Genomic DNA, 20,656 nt, shown 5'->3' on the forward strand with positions numbered 1-20,656 from the left:
GCATACTTAAAAGCAAACAGTCCTATTGATTTGTTTGCTCCTTTGAAGATGGAAGATATGTTTGCATTCTTTTAATTGTGAGACTGAACTGTCATCTCTGTCTTGTCATGGAGCACAGTTTAAACTTTTGAAAAAGAGACAAATGTTTGTTTGCAGTGTTTGAATAACGTTCCTGTCTCTCTACAAACTCCTGTGTTTCTGCGCAAATCTGTGACCCAAGCATGACAATATAAAAATAACCATATAAACATATGGTTTCTACTTCGCGGATTTTCTTATTTCGCGGGTGGCTCTGGAACGCAACCCCCGCGATGGAGGAGGGATTACTGTATATATATATATATTTATGTGTGTATGTATGTATGTATGTATGTGTGTATATATATATATATATGTATGTATATGTATGTATGTGTGTATATGTATGTGTATATATATGTTGATATGTGTGTATATATATATATATATATATATATATATATATGTATATATATGTGGATGTGTGCATATATATATATATATATATATATATATATATATATATATATATATATATATATGTATATATGTATATATGTATATGTAGATATGTATATATATGTATATATGTTTACATAACCTCTTTAACACACTACTTCTCCGCTGCGAAGCGCGGGTATTTTGCTAGTAATATTATAAACTCCACTTTGATCATACCCTTTTGTTGCTTCCTCATAGAATTCCAATATGTTAGTAAAATATGACCTCCCTCTTCTGAACTCATACTGACTGTTCAGAAAAACTCATGGACTTACTGTGTGCTGCTCAATCTTATCCTTAATAATTTCTTCCATTAATTTTCCTGTGATGCACAATGAGGTTACTGGCCTATAGTTGCTTGGATCTGCCCGGTCACCCTTTTTATATAATGAGATAATATTTGCCATTTTCTAAGTCCTTTGGAATGTCCCCAGTGTGCAGAGATTTCCTCAATCTATGTTAAAACAATTTATCCAAACAACAAGATGTTATTTGTCTATTCCAGACATCGTATTAGAATAGAGTGCACTCATTTGCTAATAAATGACACTGATGTATGCGTATGGCCAGTTGGACTGTGTAATCAGCCATTCTGATGAGTGCAAACTCCTTCAGCAGGAGTGACATTAGCAGACGTTGCAGCTTTCGTTTTGGTTGCTAAATGCACAATATCTGTTTGCATATACAGTAAATGTACAGTATATTCTAGTAATTCCTAACCATGTTCTTGTATATAGTTGACAAATGTGTTTCATATATTGCTACTGAATACTTACTTGTTCTAAGTGTTTGAAGTATGACGCTCACAAACCAGTACGTTTACAATCAAACCGGACAATTCAAAAGAAAGTTTTTAACTTGAATATTGCCATCATCAGTTAATAACACAAAGCTGAACTTCAGAATCGTAATGTACTCGGGTATTGGTTTGTTATACGTTGCCACGCCGCCTTTCTCACTTTCTTAATAGCAAACGCACTTTTGTTTTATGTTATTATGATGTCTCTGTAACATGTTCCATTTATGGCTGTTACATAAAACTCTATACATATAAACCTTTCCTGCCTGTCCCATAATACAACTCGGTACCATACATCCCATCAGTTTCTGGCTTAAAATCACAGGTACTCGATGATCTTCAGATACTACACTACACTGTAATCGACGATCGGTTCTTGGTGCTGCTTAAATCTTACAACGGCGCGCATCTTGAATGAATGGTTAATGCTTAGCATTCGTGGAACCGACTGAGTCTTGACTGGAAATACGTGATTGTCAAGCGAGACTTACTGTGTTAAGTCTCGATTTCATCAGCGGGCTTCGTCTTCAATGCGCAATCACAGTTCATACAAGACAAATAGGACCTCGCTTCCAAAAACTTTTTTTTTTTTCACTTCCAAAAAGGTGTTTCCAAAATAACTTATTATTGAATGTAGTACAAAGGGTGTTGTACCATGTCAGCCATTATGGATGTACTGAGAAGTAAAGCAGAATGACACCTTTTATTGGCTAACTAAAGACATTACAATATGCAAGCATTCGAGTCGTTTCTCGCATACATGGTGCTCGATTGTATACATTTGTGTGCTTTTTTTGTGTTTCCTTTGCTCCAAAATGGACCTGTGACCCGTCCAGTTCTTGTTCACACCTTGTACTCGATTCTGCACGTGAAGGATGCACCGGGTGCGAAATGCGAACCAAATATGTAGAGCGGTACGCCTTGCGCCACCGTGCAGCCCAGACATGTTTTATTTGTGGAAAATGTAGCTCACTGTGTCCGGTATACATAACGTGACCATACATCCCGTTTTGAACGGGACCATCCCGTTTTTAGGTAGCCTATCCTGTTATCCGACTATCCGACAGTAGCGCAGCGAAGACGGCATGCGCAATACGTCTCACACACATGCAAGTCGGCCAGAAGCCTGCTAGCTCGTTTGCTCCTCAGTTGCGAGTACGCGTAGACAGCTTGCGCATCTTTCTTTATGATTGATTGTTTTTTTTTCGACGTGTGTTATTGTTACTCCATTCGTAATTTAATGGCAAAATTTCAAGAAAATGGCTGCAGTCGTGTTGACGAAGAATATATGAAAACTACAGCTGCTGAGTTCTATAAAATAAGCAAAGAATATTTGGAGCAGTGGACTTTGTTCTGTGAAGAATTAGAAATATTTGAATGGACGAATTTAACCAAAATACCTATGTGGGAAGAAATTCAAAGTGTAATGGATGTATTGATTGAAAAGGGTTTTATTAATTGTAACAAAGTTATAGAAGTATTTGATGAGTATTCACATTACACCGCAAAAAGTGACAGAATGGAACACTGGGAAATTTTCAACCGAAAGTCGTTGGGTGGAATTGTTCAAACACTTTCACACCAATAATTTGAATCATACGAACTTTCGAATTATTGAATATATTTTATGTCTGCCCTGCACTAATGCACCCGTAGAAAGGGTCTTTTCTCTTATGAATAAGTTGTGGACGAGGGAAAACACACAGTTGCATGTCGCAGTTCTTAAAGCAATGTTAATTACCAATGTAAATTTTTAAAAATCCTGCCAAGAATTTCATTCTTATTTGAAATCAACACCAAATATACTTAAGCAAATTTGTTCTTCAGAAAAATATAAGACCACATAAATTATTTATTTTCACGTGTTCGTTCCTGTTCTTTTCATTAATAAATAAAAACTATGAAGAAATATGCGTTTTCTTGAATACACATATTATTACCTAAAAATTAGTATATGTCTCGTTTTGAGGAAAAAAATAAATGGTCACGTTAGGTATACATGCCTTTAGCACCAATGATAATCAACGAAAGGTTTTCTTAAAGTAAAAGTAGTACTAACCAAACACCCGTAGATTCGAATCAAACTAAATGTAAAGAGGAAAAGGTTTCTCTCACATTGATAAGGACTTTAAAATTCTTAGCCCTGGAATTATATACCTTTACAAACGTTTAATAGATATGTACTTTTTAATAAACTTTATCCCTAACTATTAAAAAGAAATAAAAGTAGAAACTGAACTTTATTTTTTTCTTCTGCACCATTTCCTTCTTTAAATGTCGGTACAGTATGCCTGGTTCTTTAATAATGTCAATCGTCATGATACGGGCATTTCATTGCCTATGTATTATGTCAAATAAAGTTGCCAATTGTGATTACTATATAAGAGCTTTGCTGCAGTTTCACAGCGGAAGGGGCGGTACTTGTGAGATTTGAAGCTTCCGCCTTCGATAAGGCAAACCCTAAATGAAGCAGCGTGGAGTAAGAACACGTGAGAATAACCTATGCAAATACAACCCAAAAAATGTCGATTTATACGGCCATTTTTAAATTAAAAAATACGGCGTACACGCATGTTTGTTTTTCCTGTCAAGTAGCTACTTCTGTGAAGATAACAGACATTGTAGAACGCAGCATTGTTGTCTACTTCAGTGAGGGAAAATAGAAAACTTACTAAAATAGATTCTGTAGTCGGTCGTGTTCTGCCTTCCTCGCTTTTCCGTAGTGTAACTTGCCATTTTTCGGAGCTGCAAGGAACGCGTCTGTGCAGATGTGACCCTCCTTGAGCAGCTCAGAGAGAGTAGCAATGTGGCGCGGGATATGAAACCAGACCTTTGCATGCTGTCAATTCGGAGGACACAACTACCTTCGCTGTCCGTTTGCTGAGGCCCTCCTCCAGGCACCACACTGCCATCTAACTGCAACCGGAGGCCTGGCAGAAAATGGCGCCACTCCGCAGGCACGAAGTAAAATGGGTCAGATTTTTGATCATGCTTTGGTAATAACTCTACGTATGTATTAGTTCAACTCATTTAATTTTTGTGCAAAAGTCTACCTTTAACGTAGTCGAAACGTGCGGCATTCTTATGCAAGTGGTTAATGCACACTCTACTCTACATCTCTTACACCATGAACATATGGAAATCATAGTAGTTTTTTGTGTTATAGACACTTTAATGTTTGCACAGTTGCAGTTTATAAAACAATTGAGTGCGGTGCAGTGCATTCTGTCTAACACATATTTATCCGTAGTTCTTTGTTTTTAAGGCTTTTACTTGGTGGCTCTCATGGCAAGTTGGGGTGTCCGGTGTCTGCACAGGACTAATCAGGTAGTAGTGGCACAGAACAGCACCACTGAAGAAAAAGAAAACCGAAAAGTGAAGACTAATAATAATTGCAGATTTATTGAAAGGTATATCTAATTTAGTAAAGGTAGCACTAACAGGTAGCTAAAAAAAGCCAAATTTAAAAGGTGGGTTTTTAGAAGTTAAAAAAAAAACACACACAAAGTTAGCATGGCATATTAGTAAAGTATTCCAGATTTTTGGTGCATAACGCCAATAGGCTGCTTCACCACATCTTTTGTTTTTGGCCCTTGGAATAATAAGCAAACCTCTATTTGAAGATATAAGGTTATGACATGAAATGTTGGGGGCTAAGCACTTCAAAATATATGAAGGAGCAAGATTATTTAAGACTTTATTTACCATTAGTAGTATTTTAAAGTCTGTTCTAAAAGACACAGATAACCAATGTAATGATACTAAAACTGGGGAGATGTGCTCAGATTTACCTATTGGTGTCATTCTTAGGTAGACTAGTTATAGAATTTAATTTTAAAATTGCAGAATACTGAACAGATGCCTCATGGTTATTGCATTATTTCAGTGTGTCAGATACTCGAGCTGGAGCCGCAGCCAGATGCTCTTGGAGTGAATTGCGTTTATTTCGCAACAGTATACCTACTAGGGTCAGTAATAACTGTTTATGCATGCGTTAAGGCCGTCTACTGACTGTTATTGGTGGAGAATGTAAATGCATGCATATTGTGCAGTCAAGTGTCAAGAACTGAATAGGCATTATAGGCATATACTGTACATCTATTCCTGCATGTGCTGAGGGGTAAATTTAATCTGGCCAGTTTAGGGTGACAGGGAGCCAAGCGTGATAAACTGTATGGTTATCCTTTCACCAGCTATTATTGACAAAAGCAGTTTCAGTGTATACATAATCAATGAATGATAAACAAAAGCAAAACTCCTTATTATTACATTATATATACACAATATAATACAGTATAATAAATACAAAAATAAATGTATCTTGTTACTTTTATTTTGAAATACCTGAACAAGTGCCCTGGGAGGAAGCATTGAAATGCCTGATAACATTGGGCAGAAAAGAACCCCAGAGGTGCTTCTTAGCACACTGTGGTGGAATGAGCCTGTGGCTAAAAGTGCTCCAAAAGAGCACCTCCTGGAGGGGATTTTTCATGATGGCATGCAATTTTGCCACCACCCTCTTTTGTACAACAGCTTCCAGTTTATCCAGGGTTCGTCCAGTGATGGCACAGACCTTCCTGATAAATTTATTCGGCCATTGTGCTTCTTTTGAGCTCTAGTTGCTTCCCCAGGAGACCACAGCGTAGAACACCACACTGGCAACTATGGACTGACAGAACGTTTCCAGTAGCTTGGTGCACACATTAAAAGACCTGAGTCTCTTTATCAAGTGCAGCCTGTTCTAGCCCTTCTTATACAGTGCTACTGTGTTGTCAGACCTGTCCAGTTTGTTGTTTAAGTACTTGTAGCTCTGCGCCTCTTCCACATCCTCCCTCTGAATGGTGACAGGTCTCAGGGTGTCCTTGACACACCTAAAGTCTACCACCAGCTCTTTTGTCTTGCTGATGTTGAGTTGCAAATTGTTATCTCTAAACCACAGGATAAAGTTCTCCACAACCTTCCTGTACACTGACTCATCTCCATTATTAATGCAGCCTATGATGGACGAGTCATCTGAACATTTCTGTCAATGACAAGCACTGGTTTCTGCCGGAAATCTCTTGCATAGAGGGTGAACAGGAGGAGAGACAGGACAATTTCCTGAGTTGCTCCAGTATTACACACCCACCATTTCTGGCACACAGTCCCTCAGTCTTACAAACTGCTGTCTGTTGTTCAGGTAGCCCATGATCCAGAAGATTGTGAGGGCATTAGTATGCAAAACCTTGAGCTTTTCTCCCAGTCGATGAGGCAGAATGGTGTTAAAAGCACTGGAAAAGTCAAATAACATTATCCTGACTGTGGTGCCGCCTTTATGCAAGTGGGAGTAGGCTCTGTGGAGCATGTAAATGAGAGCATCTTCCACACCTACAGTGTATGTGTCTGATGGGCAAGCTGCAGAGGTTAGAGATGTTCTAAAACCTAGTACAGTAGGTCTCAAAGGTCTTCATGATGTATGAAGTAAGAGAAACTGGTCTGAAGTCCTTGGAATCACTGGAATGACATTTATTTGACACTGGGACCACATAGGATGTTTTGCACTGCTGGAAAACCTGCAAATTCAGGAAAACAGAGAACAGGTGCTGAAGGACCCCATTTAAACACAAAGCAATCAGAATGAATTTAATACTGCAAGTCCATATCAGCAGTCCCAAAGGAGTAGTAGTGTTTAGTTTTAATCCAGTTATTTTCAAAAAGATCTTTTGAAACAGTGTGATCTGGTGGTGCAGCAGCTAGTGTTCATACCTCAAGTCTTTGGGGGTTGGGGATGGAAAAACAGGATCAATGTTATTTACTTCACAGCACATGAAGGACTAAACATTTTTTAAATGAGAAGTATTACTATAACATTTCCAATATTCAGTTTTAAATCAGGTAATCATACACAGGCACACTCAGTAATACCAGTTAGTCCATAAATGCACATGGAGAACATACAAACCCCATGCAGACCCTAGTGTTGTGAGGCAGGAATTCTGGGTCACTATAACTCTGTCTATATTAAAACAAATATATTAAACTTTAACATTGTTAAAATTAAATTAATGCCTCTAACTTTTGTTCAGTTCTTCTCACTAGATGACCAAAACACACACATGCACAGTGATAATGGTTGCAGCCGGCAATATCATTGCTAAATCGTGCAATAATTATTGCAAAGTAATTAAACATTTTAATGAAATAACACAATACTTTTTGAATTTAAGGCAATGTTTTGTTTTTTTTTCAGTTGTGAGAATAAGCTTCTTTAGATTCAATATTTCCTTGTATAAATTATTTATTATCATATTATGCAGAATTGTTTAAAGCATTGCAATTTTTATCTTTAATTATATTACATATTGATTTCATCTTTGTTGCCAGTAGTTTGTGTCTTTTGTGTAGTTGTGCTCTGTACTTTATTACAATGTTGTTGCTTCGTTTTAGTAACCCATCACCAATGGAAAGAGCAAAAAAATGTTTTCAGTGAGTAGCGCAGTGCAGTATTATAGCAGTTCATTATTCTGAATTTATCTTCTTGTGAAAATCTAGTAACTTTTATATCTTTAGTACTGCTGAATATAAACAGTATTTTAAAAAGATTTCTTTAAACCGATCAATGCTCTATTACTGTATTGCTGCTGTGTTTTAATTGAACTAGCAACATGTGCTTTTCTTTGCTCAGACTAAACAAATAAGTTATTATCTGCAATTATGTTTAATGTTAACACTGTTTATGAAACTTCTATTCGCACCTAATTAAATTGTGGCCAGGAAGGCAGAGCTTGCACTGGTAGGTGCAGACACAAGATAGGAATCAATGCTAAATATGTCAACCAGTCCTTTAAAAGGGCCACTCAAGCACCTAGTTTAGAGTCAGCAATTAACCTGGCACATGTTTGAGGTATGAGAAGAAAACCCATGGAGATGTGAACAATATGCAGACTGCACATACACTCTCGCCAAACTGAGTTTTCAAATCCAGTCACCCATTTGGCAGTGTTAACCACTGTGCTGACATTCTGCACCTTAATCGATAGTAGAATAAAAGCTTAAAATGTGTCCACTTAGTAAAAAAAAAAAAAAAAGTTATATATATATATATATATATATATAAATAGAAAGCAATTATTTTGTATTCAATAATCAATACAAACTAAGTAAAATTTTTCCCTTGTGTGTTCAATGTTAAGAATAAACCTTTACACTCATCCATTTACTGTATATTCTCACACTGTTAGCTGTAGCTACTATTATGTGTTATCAATATGTAATGTGTAAAATGGCTTCTCAGTCCTCGGGAATTGTTTGGCCCAGTTTCCCCTTTTGAAATACATACTCATGCTATGATTCTTCCTCTGCTTGACAGTGATACCTTTGTACTAAAAGTGGAATCACCATGTTTGTGTGGCTTTTTTGAAACCTATTGAAATTTGACAGTTTTATTATTCCATCAGTACTCTGAAAAAGTTTAAATATTAAAGAGAACTGCTCAGTGATACATTGTGCCTGCTACTGGCACTGGCAGAAGACATTCCTCCCCACTGTATTATTAAGTTGTAACATCTTTAATATGTCTACATAATTGCAGTATAATGTTTATCTTTTGTCTGACTTAACATGTGGTATACTTATCAAGTCAGACAGATACTAACCTTTGCCGTTGTAGCTGCTGGAGAGTAAGGCAGGATCAAGCACGGGTGAAACGCATGCCGAAAGAAATCTCTCAGTCCAAAAGTTTGTTTTAAGAGATTTAGAGAAAATTCAAAGTAAACAGTAACACAACAATAAAGAAAAAAGGTTGTTACACATGTAGAATAAAAGGGGAAAAAAACAGGGAAAAAATGTTTCTTTTATAAACTTACCTTTTTTTTGTCAAACCTCAGTTGTTTCTGTGCTTAAAAATGCTTTACTTCACCTTCAGTACGCTCTAAAATGTACAGCACTGTTCGTTCATTAGAGCATATTAACTTTCATACTACTGGGCATGTTAAGGCATGGTTTAAAATCGAGTGCCCTCTATGCCTTACTCTCGGCAAGGCAGGTCACTAACTGAGATTAATCAGAAAGACAATAAATAGTTAGAATATACCAATTCAATTTAGCTTGTCGGGGTTACAAGATCCTCCCATAGACTATGCATGAATATACAGGCAAACATTTAATATAACTTAATTAACTAGCAAATGGGTCTTACCGCCATTATTTCATTAGAGACTTCTAGTAAGTATTCAGTTATAATTACTGTAGTTTACAATAATCTTTGTTAGGGTTCTTTTATTTTTCCTTTTTTTGGAATTGTAGTTTTTACTTTTGCTATTTGTAAAGTACTTTGAACTATACATTTGTATGAAAATTTATTATAAAAGTAAATGTTACATTATTTCAGTCTTACGTAATCCAAATAATATAGGAATAGTTACATAAGCAATATTGCAACCAGAATGCATTATTATTCTACATAAGATCTGAATATTTATGTGGTTGTATGTGCTCTCATTGATTACAGTGTTTGGAGGATTTTACTGTAGTTTGTGGATCAGCCAGCCAATGAGAGCACATGAGCTGTGGTAGGAGATATTTGTAATCGGCTTGCATTTGCTGTAATATGAATTTTACTTTTTAATTGTATCATGTTTAAAAAATTTTATGATGTGTATGTCAGAGTAATAACCATCTTAATGTCTTACAAATTTTACTATTTTCCTGTCTTCTGAAGTGGGTTTTAGGTGAGTAGAATAAGTAAACAGCATTCTTCATATGCAATTAAAAAATCTTTATTTGTTTTAGAAGTGGATTTTGTTTTCATAAAAATACATAAATTTGTATATATAAATGAGTCCTCTTTATTAATTACAGAAGAAATGCCAGGTTTTGCCAATGTATATTTAAAAAAGTATATCCTAATGAAAAGGTTTGAAAAGCACTGAAATACTCCTATTGTACTATCACCATCTGTAGTGTTCTTGTGAATTTAGGTCATTTTGGACATTCCTCCTATGCTCAACTTTGCAATGCAATGCCCATAGTCATTCTGAATATAGTCACACGATTTTACATTAGAATGTTTAATAGTATACTGTACACGTTGTTAATGCCAAATACTAACAGATATGCACTGTTTCTTTTATTTATAGGATAACTGTAGACTATATTGGTAACTGATATTTATGTATCATAGCATTTAATTGAGTAATATGCAACCGTTGTCATGTGGGCAAAAAACTTTTTTCTTTTCTACTTTCAGATTTTAAAACTAGTCTTTTTTTCTTGTGACCTGATCTGAAAGTGTACTACTAGGTTGATATGATACATCTGTAAACTGTTATAAATCTTTTATTCTTTTAAGATGAGTTATCCAACCAGAATAATACAATACAATTACTAAAAATCCATGAGGCAAAAAAAGCGATTAAGTATGTTCAGACCATTTACACAAAGTGGGGCAGCATGGTAGAACATGGTTAACACTAATGATTCATAAATTCAGTATCTTGGGATCAAATTCCTCACCTGGAAAATGTTTCGCACGCCCATTTCCACGCTCACATCAAGTCAAGTCAAGTCAAGTCAAGTTGGGGAGCATGCACTGGTACAGTGCGTTGCTGCACCCACTACACAATGAAACAACTTGGGATCCTGGTTGGCAACCAGGCAGACACGCAGTTCAGTCCCACCCTCCAGAAATGACCCTCTATCTGCTGCAGCCAGGTGTTACATGGGTGACAACTTGGCCTGGTCCAGCCACTCAGGTCCCCAACAATGAGGATCTTACAAGCTGGATCACCCTCCGGGAAACACACCACATGGCCATAGTGCCATAACTGACGCTCCCTCACAATGCAGGTAAGGTGCCTCATTCGGGACTCCATGAGCAACCGTTCATTCAACACAAAGTCAAACCAGCGACACCCAAGGATTTTATGGAGAGACACAGTACCAAAGGAGTCCAGTCTTCGTCTCAGGTCACTGGATAGCGTCCATGTCTCGCAACCATATAGCAAGACAGGAAGCACCGAGACTCTAAAGGCTTGGACCTTTGTCCTTTTGCATAGATATAGAGCGCCACACACCCCTTTCCAGCGACCTCATGACCCCCCCATGCTCTCCCAATTAGTCTACTGACTTCATAGGAAGAGTCACCAGAGACATGCATGTCACTGATAAGGTAAGTAAACCTCACAACAAGGTTGACACTTTCTCCGCAGACAGACACACTGCTGATGGCAGTGCCCAAGAGGTCATTAAAGGCCTGACCTCTTGGGCACGTCACATCGCAGTTTATAAAAACTATACTTGGTGTAAAGCCACACACATTCTCACGCCACCTCAAACCATTGTGTAAACACATTTTTGGCTCAGTTTTGCAAACTGGCGGCACCCAGCGCCAAAGCAGTGCTACTGTTCCTGTGTGGTTTCCCTTTATTTTTTAGATTCACATCCCTGACGCGGCTTTATCAAATACACTAAAATTAACTACATATCGTATTTTATTTTAAGGCATTTGATTGTAATCAACCTATAACAATTTTAATGATGCACGGAATGGCCAAACTATTCCAATTATCATAGCTGCTTTACCATTGTTACTCTGAGTGGTGAACTGAGAGTATTTTAACCCATTGTATCTGAGTGTGGAATGTGATCGGAAAGCTCTACAGCAGATTGTGTCAAGAGCGGACATAATTATCAGGATACAGCATCTAGCACACACTGCCTCAGCCATGGGCACAGCACATATTTACATATGATGACGACTGGCTTCTAAGTCAATTCAGATTTCCAAGCGCTATCTTCTTTGAGCTGTTCATATCATTTTTAAGGTGAAATGCAGTAAAGTATATACTGTATATTACCTTATACAGATACATTTTTAACTTCATTTAAATAATGTATACTGTTAATAATTAAACGTGTGGATATGGTGGACAGCGGTAACAATGAGCTGGTACCCCGTTCAGGGATTGTTCCTGCCTTGCGCTGTATGCTTCCTGGGACAGGTGCGACACTGGATGGATAGATGGATGGAATAATTAAACATATACTACGAAGATATTTCAGTGTTCCTTAAAAGTTTTGAACAATCGGCATTCTAAACTTACAGATGGCTTGACATTCATTACAGAGCTTACTGTGTGGCGATTGGTTATGTGGAGAGAGGAAAGGAAGGGCAGGAATTTGGGGTTAGTACGTCTGAAAGAGACAGTACTGCTGCAGTAAATTATTTAATTGAGGGTTGCGCAGCAAGCATCTTGTAGGAGGCAGGAACAATCTGTGGACGGGGCGCCAGCTTGTTGCTACCACTGCACCACTGTGCCCTCATGTTTGATACATGCTTTAATTTCTATCAACATGAAAATTATATCAAGTATACATCTTACTATTTAATTTGTTCAGAGAGCTGTAATAGCATGAATATAATGTATTCTGTGTCCTATCAGCGTAAGAGAAAGCACATTTTAGAAGCACGTAGTGATTCACACACATAGAGTACACAGAAGAACACATAGAATACAAAGCTTTTAACATGCTACTTTCGTTACGATGGGATTTGAGAAACTAGTAAATTAAACAATTTTAAAATAAAGTTTATGACATTCTAATGTCTTTAATGACAAAATAACATGATTAAAGTGGAAATTTCAAGATTAAAGTTGACATTTCAAGCATTTTTTCCCACTGTGTCTCTTTCTTTTTTTTTTTTCTCTGTATCCTAATCAACTTCCATATGACACTCAGACGGTGGGCTACAACTCGCCTTTTTCACAGTGAATTTGATATCTGACTACTTCTTTTTTATTTCGGACACTGTACGACTTTCTGAACTTGAACTTTCAATCAACCTCCTTTTGTTGTTTATACAACTGCTTAAACCAACAAATAGTACGTTTTCCATTGCCTCCACTTGGCATTCATTGAAATTCTTTTTTTCCCCGTGCTTTTGCCATTGTCTTTTCAGAGAACGCTGAACTTCAGGGAATATTTATATTGATTTGCATATTCAAAGAGGCGTAATTCTGGGAGGAGTGACAGGCACGTACACAAGCTTTACATTTCACACTGACAGGGATTTATGTAGCGGAAGTGCATGGAAGTTGGCTTACACACAGTTTTCTGCATCTGAATTTTTTTGTGCTTATGCACAATTTGACTTTTGTCCGTATGCCATGTTTTAGTGTGAATTCTACGCACAGCATTATGCAATGAGGGTCATTTTCCATATTGGGATTGTACATTGTTTCATGTCTGACAGAGTTTTCCTACAGACAATCTGACTTTCTTCTCATCCTTAAAGATGTGTTGGTGAGGCTAATTGACAACTTCGTGGTACTTTGCAACTAATCTGCTCTGTAATTTGATTATAGAAACTGCTATGGGGCTGTTTCTGCATTGTTCCCAATGTTGCATGTATAGGCTCTGGCCCCCTACTGCCCTTAATTCAGTTAACCTGGGGGAAGTGTTGTAAAATATAATTTGTGGTGTTAATCTTAAAAAAACACTTAATTTGTTGGTTTATGCAGTATTGACTATTGTAAAGCTTCAAAGTTGGGTTATTTATGTCTTTTTAGATTTTTCAAACTCGTATGTCTCCTCATACATGATTGCAAAAAGCTTTTTTTTCTGCTTCACAGCCAGCTTGACTTTGGACTAGAGTCTCCTTTGCAAAACACTAGTATACAGAGTGTGAGGCTGAGAAGAGTGATGCAAAGACAAGTGCAGCATACTGTCTAGTCTCCATTTTTATGATAGCTTGGAAGACTCCCAAAATCTGCCAGTAAAGAGATTCTGTCTCTGCCTTCCCACTGTCTCTTTAACTCACACATCTGTATTTATAAGCCTATAATATTTCTGGTAGAATCTAGTTAATTTCCATACCCTTCATATTGCAGAATGACTTTAGGCACATAACTGATCTCAGCCCTACCAGATGTTTCAGACCTGGACAAAGGACATGGCTATAGATTAATGAGTTTTTCAGTTTGTTCTTTCAACTTCTCAGTAGTATCCCCGGTTAAACACATCAATTTCTTGCTTTTGCTGAAAACAGTCAAGGCCTTATTCAGCCTATGTTTCTTGTGTATTTGTATGATTTTCCAGAGGTTATACTCTGTTGCCTCACAAATTCTTTCCATACATAGGCCTTCTTTTTATCACCTTCTGCATCTGTTGCTGTCTGGTGACTCATAGTCAGATCTGGAGACTCAGAGCTGCAAACATGGCAAACTCCAAACACTTTGCAGTCACCTCCACTATTTATATTTTGCACAGAGCAAACACCACATGGGAGCACTCAGGCACTCCTGGTGTGGCAGAAGTGCTGCATGGGCACCCGAAAGCACTCCAGATGCATTTGGTTCCTCTTCCGGTAGCACTTCCTGGTGTGACAGAAGTGCTGCCATCCAGGGTTCCGGGATCGTCCAGGCACCCCCTGGCGGTGGCCACGGACCCCAACAGGGTTGAGCTTCCAAGCTCCCCATCTGTGGCCCTGATGTAATCCGGGGGGCCGCCCCCTTGCGCCCCGGGGAAGATATTGCCCCTCTTTCAGTCCTTCCCTTCTCCAGGCGTCCCAGTGGGGCAAGGTCCCTGGTCGCACACACAGTAAAAACAGCCTTCAGGGTTTGGTTGAGATAGTCTTTACAGAAGTACAAATCCAAACACTGACATCTGTACATTGCTTTAATAACACAGAAGGCTACAGCACATCTTTTTAAAGAAAGCAACTGTTTTTGTAAGTGGATTTGTGAAGTTAATAATTAATGGATCAGTGAGAGACCAACACAAATGATTGTGTGAAAATGTAAATGCAAGACGTTGAGCTGCACTACAATTAAAATGTGATTTTTTTTTTTTTTTTTTTTGAGTGATGTTACTTTGCAATTGGTAGAACATTTGCATCTTATCATTGGATATACTGTAGCTGCTTAAGAAAGGTCCCTGGTTGCTTCTGTGATTGGCTACTGCACCCTGCAGTCATGGTAAACACATAAGAAGATGGATGGAATATTGCAGTAACAACTTGATTGTCATATTATTTCTGTACAGATATTTCAACGTTTTAATTGATTATTATCTTAATCTGAATTGCTTATTGATACATGCAGATCATAGAGTGTCTTGAAATTAGCCGATTCAGAGTTAAAGGAATATATAAAGAAACAGATCTGAATTATCCACACAAATACAAAGGGCACACCTCTTGAAGTCATTTGATAGCTTAATATGTCTGTTTATCCTATTATCCAGAAGACACTGCTTCAAATTAAATGACACAAATGGAAGGTGGACATTCACTTTTGGCACAAGTTATGGTTGTAATAGGTGAACTTGTAACCTAATCTTGTGTATGCCATGAACAGTCTATAACTTGTACAGAAATGCACTAACATATTCAGCACACAGTTTCAAATTGCACAAGACCCCTGCCATTCCCAACGTAAATGTTTGAAACCTCAGTTGTACTACAAAGTTCATCTATTTAAACACTAAGCACACCTTACTCAGTCAAGAGTTTGTTTTCCTCTTTTTTCTTGGAAGTCTTTCCCATCAAATAAACTGTAAATGAACAACACCCACTCATGGGCTTAAATGTTTCCACCCACTCTCCCAGTGCTTCACCTGTATGCCAGCAGAACAAGAATTCTGGCTCCAGTATTAATGCAGTGCATTATGCAATAGTTCCAGAACAGACGTTATGGGCCTATCAAGGTTAGTCAGTGACTTGTTCCATGGCCACTCATTCATTTACTCTGCTATATGCTTCGGGTCATTAGTGTACTGAAAGGTGAACTGTCATTCCAGTCTGAGGTCTGGTGAACTCTGGAGCAAGTTTTCTTCAAGGATCTCTCTGTATTTGACTGCTTTCTTCCTTTCCTTAATAATGACTATTTTATTTGTTCCTGCTGCTGAGAAGTGTCCCCATAGCATGATGCGGTCACCACAGTGCTTCACTGTAGAAATAGTATTAGGCAGGTGATGAGCAGTGCCTGGTCTTCCCCAGACATTCTATAATGCTCGAAGTTCAGCCCAAAGAGATTGGTTTTTGTCTCATCAGACAAAATAATCTTTTTTCTCATGCTGTCAGAGTCATTTAAGTGCCATTTGTTTAAGAGTGGCTTCCATCTAGCCATTCTACAATAAATGCTTGATTGATCGAGTTCTACTAAGAATTTTTTTGGCAGGTTCTCCCATTACAGCAGAGGTCTTCTGAAGCTCTGTTAAAGAGGTCATTAGGTTCTTGGTAAGCTCCCTAACCAAAGTCCTTCTTGCCTGAGTACACAGTTAAGACTGACTAGCCAGCTCTAAGAAAGGTCCTGGGGCCTCATGCATAACGCCGTTCATAGAATACACAATAACACATGGTGTAGGGACAAAAGTCGAAATGTGCATAAGCACAAAAAAATTCAGATGCAGAAAACCATGCGTAGGTCAACTTCCACGCACTTACACTACATAAATCCCGGTCTGCATGAAATGTTACACTCGTGCACACGCCTGCCGCTCCTCCCAGAATTACGCCTCTTTGAATATGCAAATCAATATAAATATTCCCTTAACTTCAGCATTCTCTGAAAAGACAATGGCAAAAGCACAGGGAAAAAAGAAGAATTTCAGTGAATGCCAAGTGGAGGCAAGGAAAAACGTACTATTTGTTGGTTTAAGCAGTTGTATAAACAACAGAAGGAAGTTGATCGAAAGTTCAAGTTCAGAAAGTCGCACAGTGCCTGAAATAAAAAAGAAGTTATCAGATATCAAAGTCGCCATGAAAAGGTGAGTCATAGCCCACCGTCTGAGTGTCATATGGAAGCTTATTAGGGTACAGAGAAAAGAAAAAAAAAATAGGGACACAGTGGAAAAAAAAAGCTTGAAATTTCCACTTCAATCATGTAGTTTATTTTGTCATTAAATTAGAACATCATAAACTTCATCTTAAAATCTTTTAATTTACTAGTTTCTCAAATCCCATCGTAACTAAAGTAGTACAGTGATCCCTCGCTATATCGCGCTTCGCCTTTCACGGCTTCACTCCATCGCGGATTTTATATGTAAGCATATTTAAATATATATCGCTGATTTTTTGCTGGTTCGCGGATTTCTGCGGACAATGGGTCTTTTAATTTCTGGTACATGCTTCCTCAGTTGGTTTGCCCAGTTGATTTCATACAAGGGACGCTATTGGCAGATGGCTGAGAAGCTACCCAACTTACTTTCTCTCTCTCTCTTGCGCTGACGTAGGGGGGTGTGAGCAGGGGGGCTGTTCGCACACCTAGACGATAGACACGCTCGTCTAAAAATGCTGAAAGATTATCTTCACGTTGCTACCTTCTGTGTGCAGCTGCTTCCTGAAGCGACATGCTGCACAATGCTTCGCATACTTAAAAGCTCAAAGGGCACGTATTGATTTTTGACTTTGTTTTTCTCTGGCTCTCTCTCTCTCTTTCTCTGCTCCTGACGGAGGGGGTGTGAGCTGCCGCCTTCAACAGCTTTGTACCGGCAGTGCTTCGCATACTTAAAAGCCAAACAGCCCTATTGATTTTTGACTGCTTGCTTTGTTCTCTCTCTCTCTCTCTCTCTCTCTCCTGACGCTCACTCCTTTGAAAAGGAAGATATGTTTGCATTCTTTTAATTGTGAGACAGAACTGTCATCTCTGTCTTGTCATGGAGCACAGTTTAAACTTTTGAAAAAGAGACAAATGTTTGTTTGCAGTGTTTGAATAACGTTCCTGTCTCTCTACAACCTCCTGTGTTTCTGCGCAAATCTGTGACCCAAGCATGACAATATAAAAATAACCATATAAACATATGGTTTCTACTTCGCGGATTTTCTTATTTCGTGGGTGGCTCTGGAACGCAACCCCCGCGATGGAGGAGGGATTACTGTACATTGAATGTTTCATATTATATGTGTTCTATGTGTGTAAATCACTATGTGCTTTTTAATTGGGCTTTCTCTTACACCGACAGGACACAGAATACATTACATTCATGATATTACAGCTCTCTGAACAATTTAAATACTAAGATGTATACTTGATATCATTTTCATGATGAAATGAATTAAAGCATGTATTAAACATGGGGCCACAGTGGCGCAATGGTTGCAATGAGCTATGTGCCCCATCCAGAAATTGTTCTTGCTTCCCGCAAGATGCTTGCTGCGCCGTGCACGACCCTTTATGAAATAATTTATTGCAGCAGTACTGTCTTTTTCAAACATACTAACCCCCAATTCCTGTCCTTCCTTTTCTTTCTCCAAGTAACCAATCGCCACACAATCAGCTCTTTAATAAATGTCAAGCCATCTGTAAGCTTAGAATGCCAATTGTTCAAAACTTTTAAGGAACATTGAAATATCTGCGTGGTAGTACAAGTTTAATTATTCCATCCATCTATCCATCCAGGGTTGCACCAGCCCTAGGAAGCATACAGCGCGAGGCAGGAACAATCCTTGAATGGGGAGCCAGTTCATCGCTACCACAATCCACCATATCCACACGTTTAATAACAGTATACATTATTTAAATGAAGTTAAAAAATATCTGTATAATGTAATATATATACTTTACTGCATTTCATCTGAAAAATTATATCAAGAGCTCCAAAAAGATAGTGATTGGAAATCTAAATTGACTTAGAAGCCAGTCCTCATCATCTGTAAATACACGCTCTCTTCTATTGAATTGAATTGAATTCCTTTATTGTTATTCTATGGTGCAATGAGATTCAATATGCATATCCTCCATAAACTTATTTTCCTATAAAATGGTAAAATAACAATAATAATACGATAAAAAACAATGAAAAATATAAAATATGAAAGCATAAGTGTCTCAGGTTGTGCAATATTACAATTGTAATGCAAGTTTACAGTGGGGTAATTGTGCTTATAAGTACAAACAATTCTACTGGGAACACTTGATGGACTGATTGAGTGTGTTTATGTCCCTTGGGATGAAACTGTTTCTGAACCTCAAGGTTTGTGCAGGAAAGGCTCTGAAGCATTTGTCGAATGGGAGAGGTTCAAATAGACTGTGCCCATGGCTAGAAACTTTACACCAATAATTCTCTCTGCTCTTAACACAGTCTGCTGTAGAGCTTTCCAATCAGCTGCTATAGAGCTGTGATTCCACACTCAGATGCAGTTGGTTAAAATACAACACAAAACAGCTATAGTATTTGGAATATTTTGGCCATTCTATGCACCATTATATAGTTACAGATTGATTACAATCAGATGCCTTAAACTAAAAAAGAATATACAGTTAATGTCAGTGTATTTGATAAAGCCGCATGGAAAAGGGTGTACACAACAGTTTTGTGCATGCACACCATTTATACATGAGGTCCCTGGTGGTTCTAAACTTCCTCCATTTCACAATTTTTGAGGCAACTATGCTCCTGTGAACACTCAAAGCTTTAGAATCATTTTTATATTCTTACCCTGATTTATACCTCACCATAATTTTAATGCAGAGGCCAACAGAGAGTTCATTGGACTTCATGGCTTGTTTTTCTCCTGAAATGCATTGTGTCCAATCAATTCAGTTTGCCACAGAGGGATTCCAATGCAGTTCTGGACACATCTCAAGGATAATTAAAGCAAACAGGATTCACCTGACCACAAATTGGAGTACTAGAGCAAAGGGTCTGAATACTTACATAAATTGGAGGTTTACTGTAAATTTATGATTTTTGTTATACATTAGCAAATCTTTCTGAAAACATTTTCATTTTGTGATTACGGGTTCTGGAGTGTATATTGATGAGGAAAAATGCTGAATTTATCCATTGTAGAAGGAGGACAGGCGTCCCAGAAGGAAAATGAGATGATTTGGTACTCAGGTGGAATGCCAGAGAGGAGCGACAGACAGAATTCTGGTGGAATATGGGAACTCAGCTGTGACAGCGGCAGGGGTGCTTGGGATATGGAGTGCAGAAATGCATGGCATGGTAACAGAAGCATTCCTGGTCCGACATAAAAGATAGCCAACACTCAACTGATGGCGAAAGGAGGAAAATTGTGTAATTATTGTGTATTTTGGCTGATTTCTGGAGAGATGATTGTGAAACGGTACAATGTTGGAATAAATATTCTTTATTTTAACTCAAAAGTGTTTCGAGTATTACTGTGTCTTGGGTTTGGGGCTCCATGGTGCCCCCTGGTGATTACACAATTTTAAATTATATCTACAACACAATAAAGTGTGCAGAAACTAAAGGTGTCTGGATACTTTTTGGCCACTGTATATGTGGATCTTTTCTATAGGCAATTGAACAATATCAAAAATAATATTGAACTGCTAAAGAGTGAATATATTGTAAAGGACAGCCGGGTCCCATGCCCGGCAGGGACGCCCCTGC

General features: G+C 38.0%; 1 protein-coding gene and 1 long non-coding RNA gene across 3 annotated transcripts in view; one reads left to right on the forward strand and one right to left on the reverse strand.

Annotated features, from left to right (window-relative positions):
- ppa2 (inorganic pyrophosphatase 2) overlaps positions 1 to 4,211 on the reverse strand; it is a 144,262-nt gene extending 140,051 nt beyond the window's left edge. For both annotated transcript variants that reach the window (XM_028805185.2, XM_028805184.2), the window contains exon 1: positions 3,991 to 4,211. In XM_028805185.2, the coding sequence (XP_028661018.1) occupies positions 3,991 to 4,156 (166 nt within the window). In that variant the 5' untranslated portion in view covers positions 4,157 to 4,211. The remainder of the gene's footprint in view (positions 1 to 3,990) is intronic.
- Positions 4,201 to 20,397, forward strand: LOC127528834 (uncharacterized). Its single transcript, XR_007935437.1, has 2 exons — positions 4,201 to 4,327; positions 20,090 to 20,397. It is a non-coding gene; the product is annotated as an uncharacterized LOC127528834 (long non-coding RNA).
- Positions 20,398 to 20,656: the final 259 nt, after the last annotated feature.

Source organism: Erpetoichthys calabaricus, chromosome 7 (assembly GCF_900747795.2).
Source record: "Erpetoichthys calabaricus chromosome 7, fErpCal1.3, whole genome shotgun sequence".
In the NCBI taxonomy this organism is placed as follows: Eukaryota; Metazoa; Chordata; class Cladistia; order Polypteriformes; family Polypteridae; genus Erpetoichthys; species Erpetoichthys calabaricus.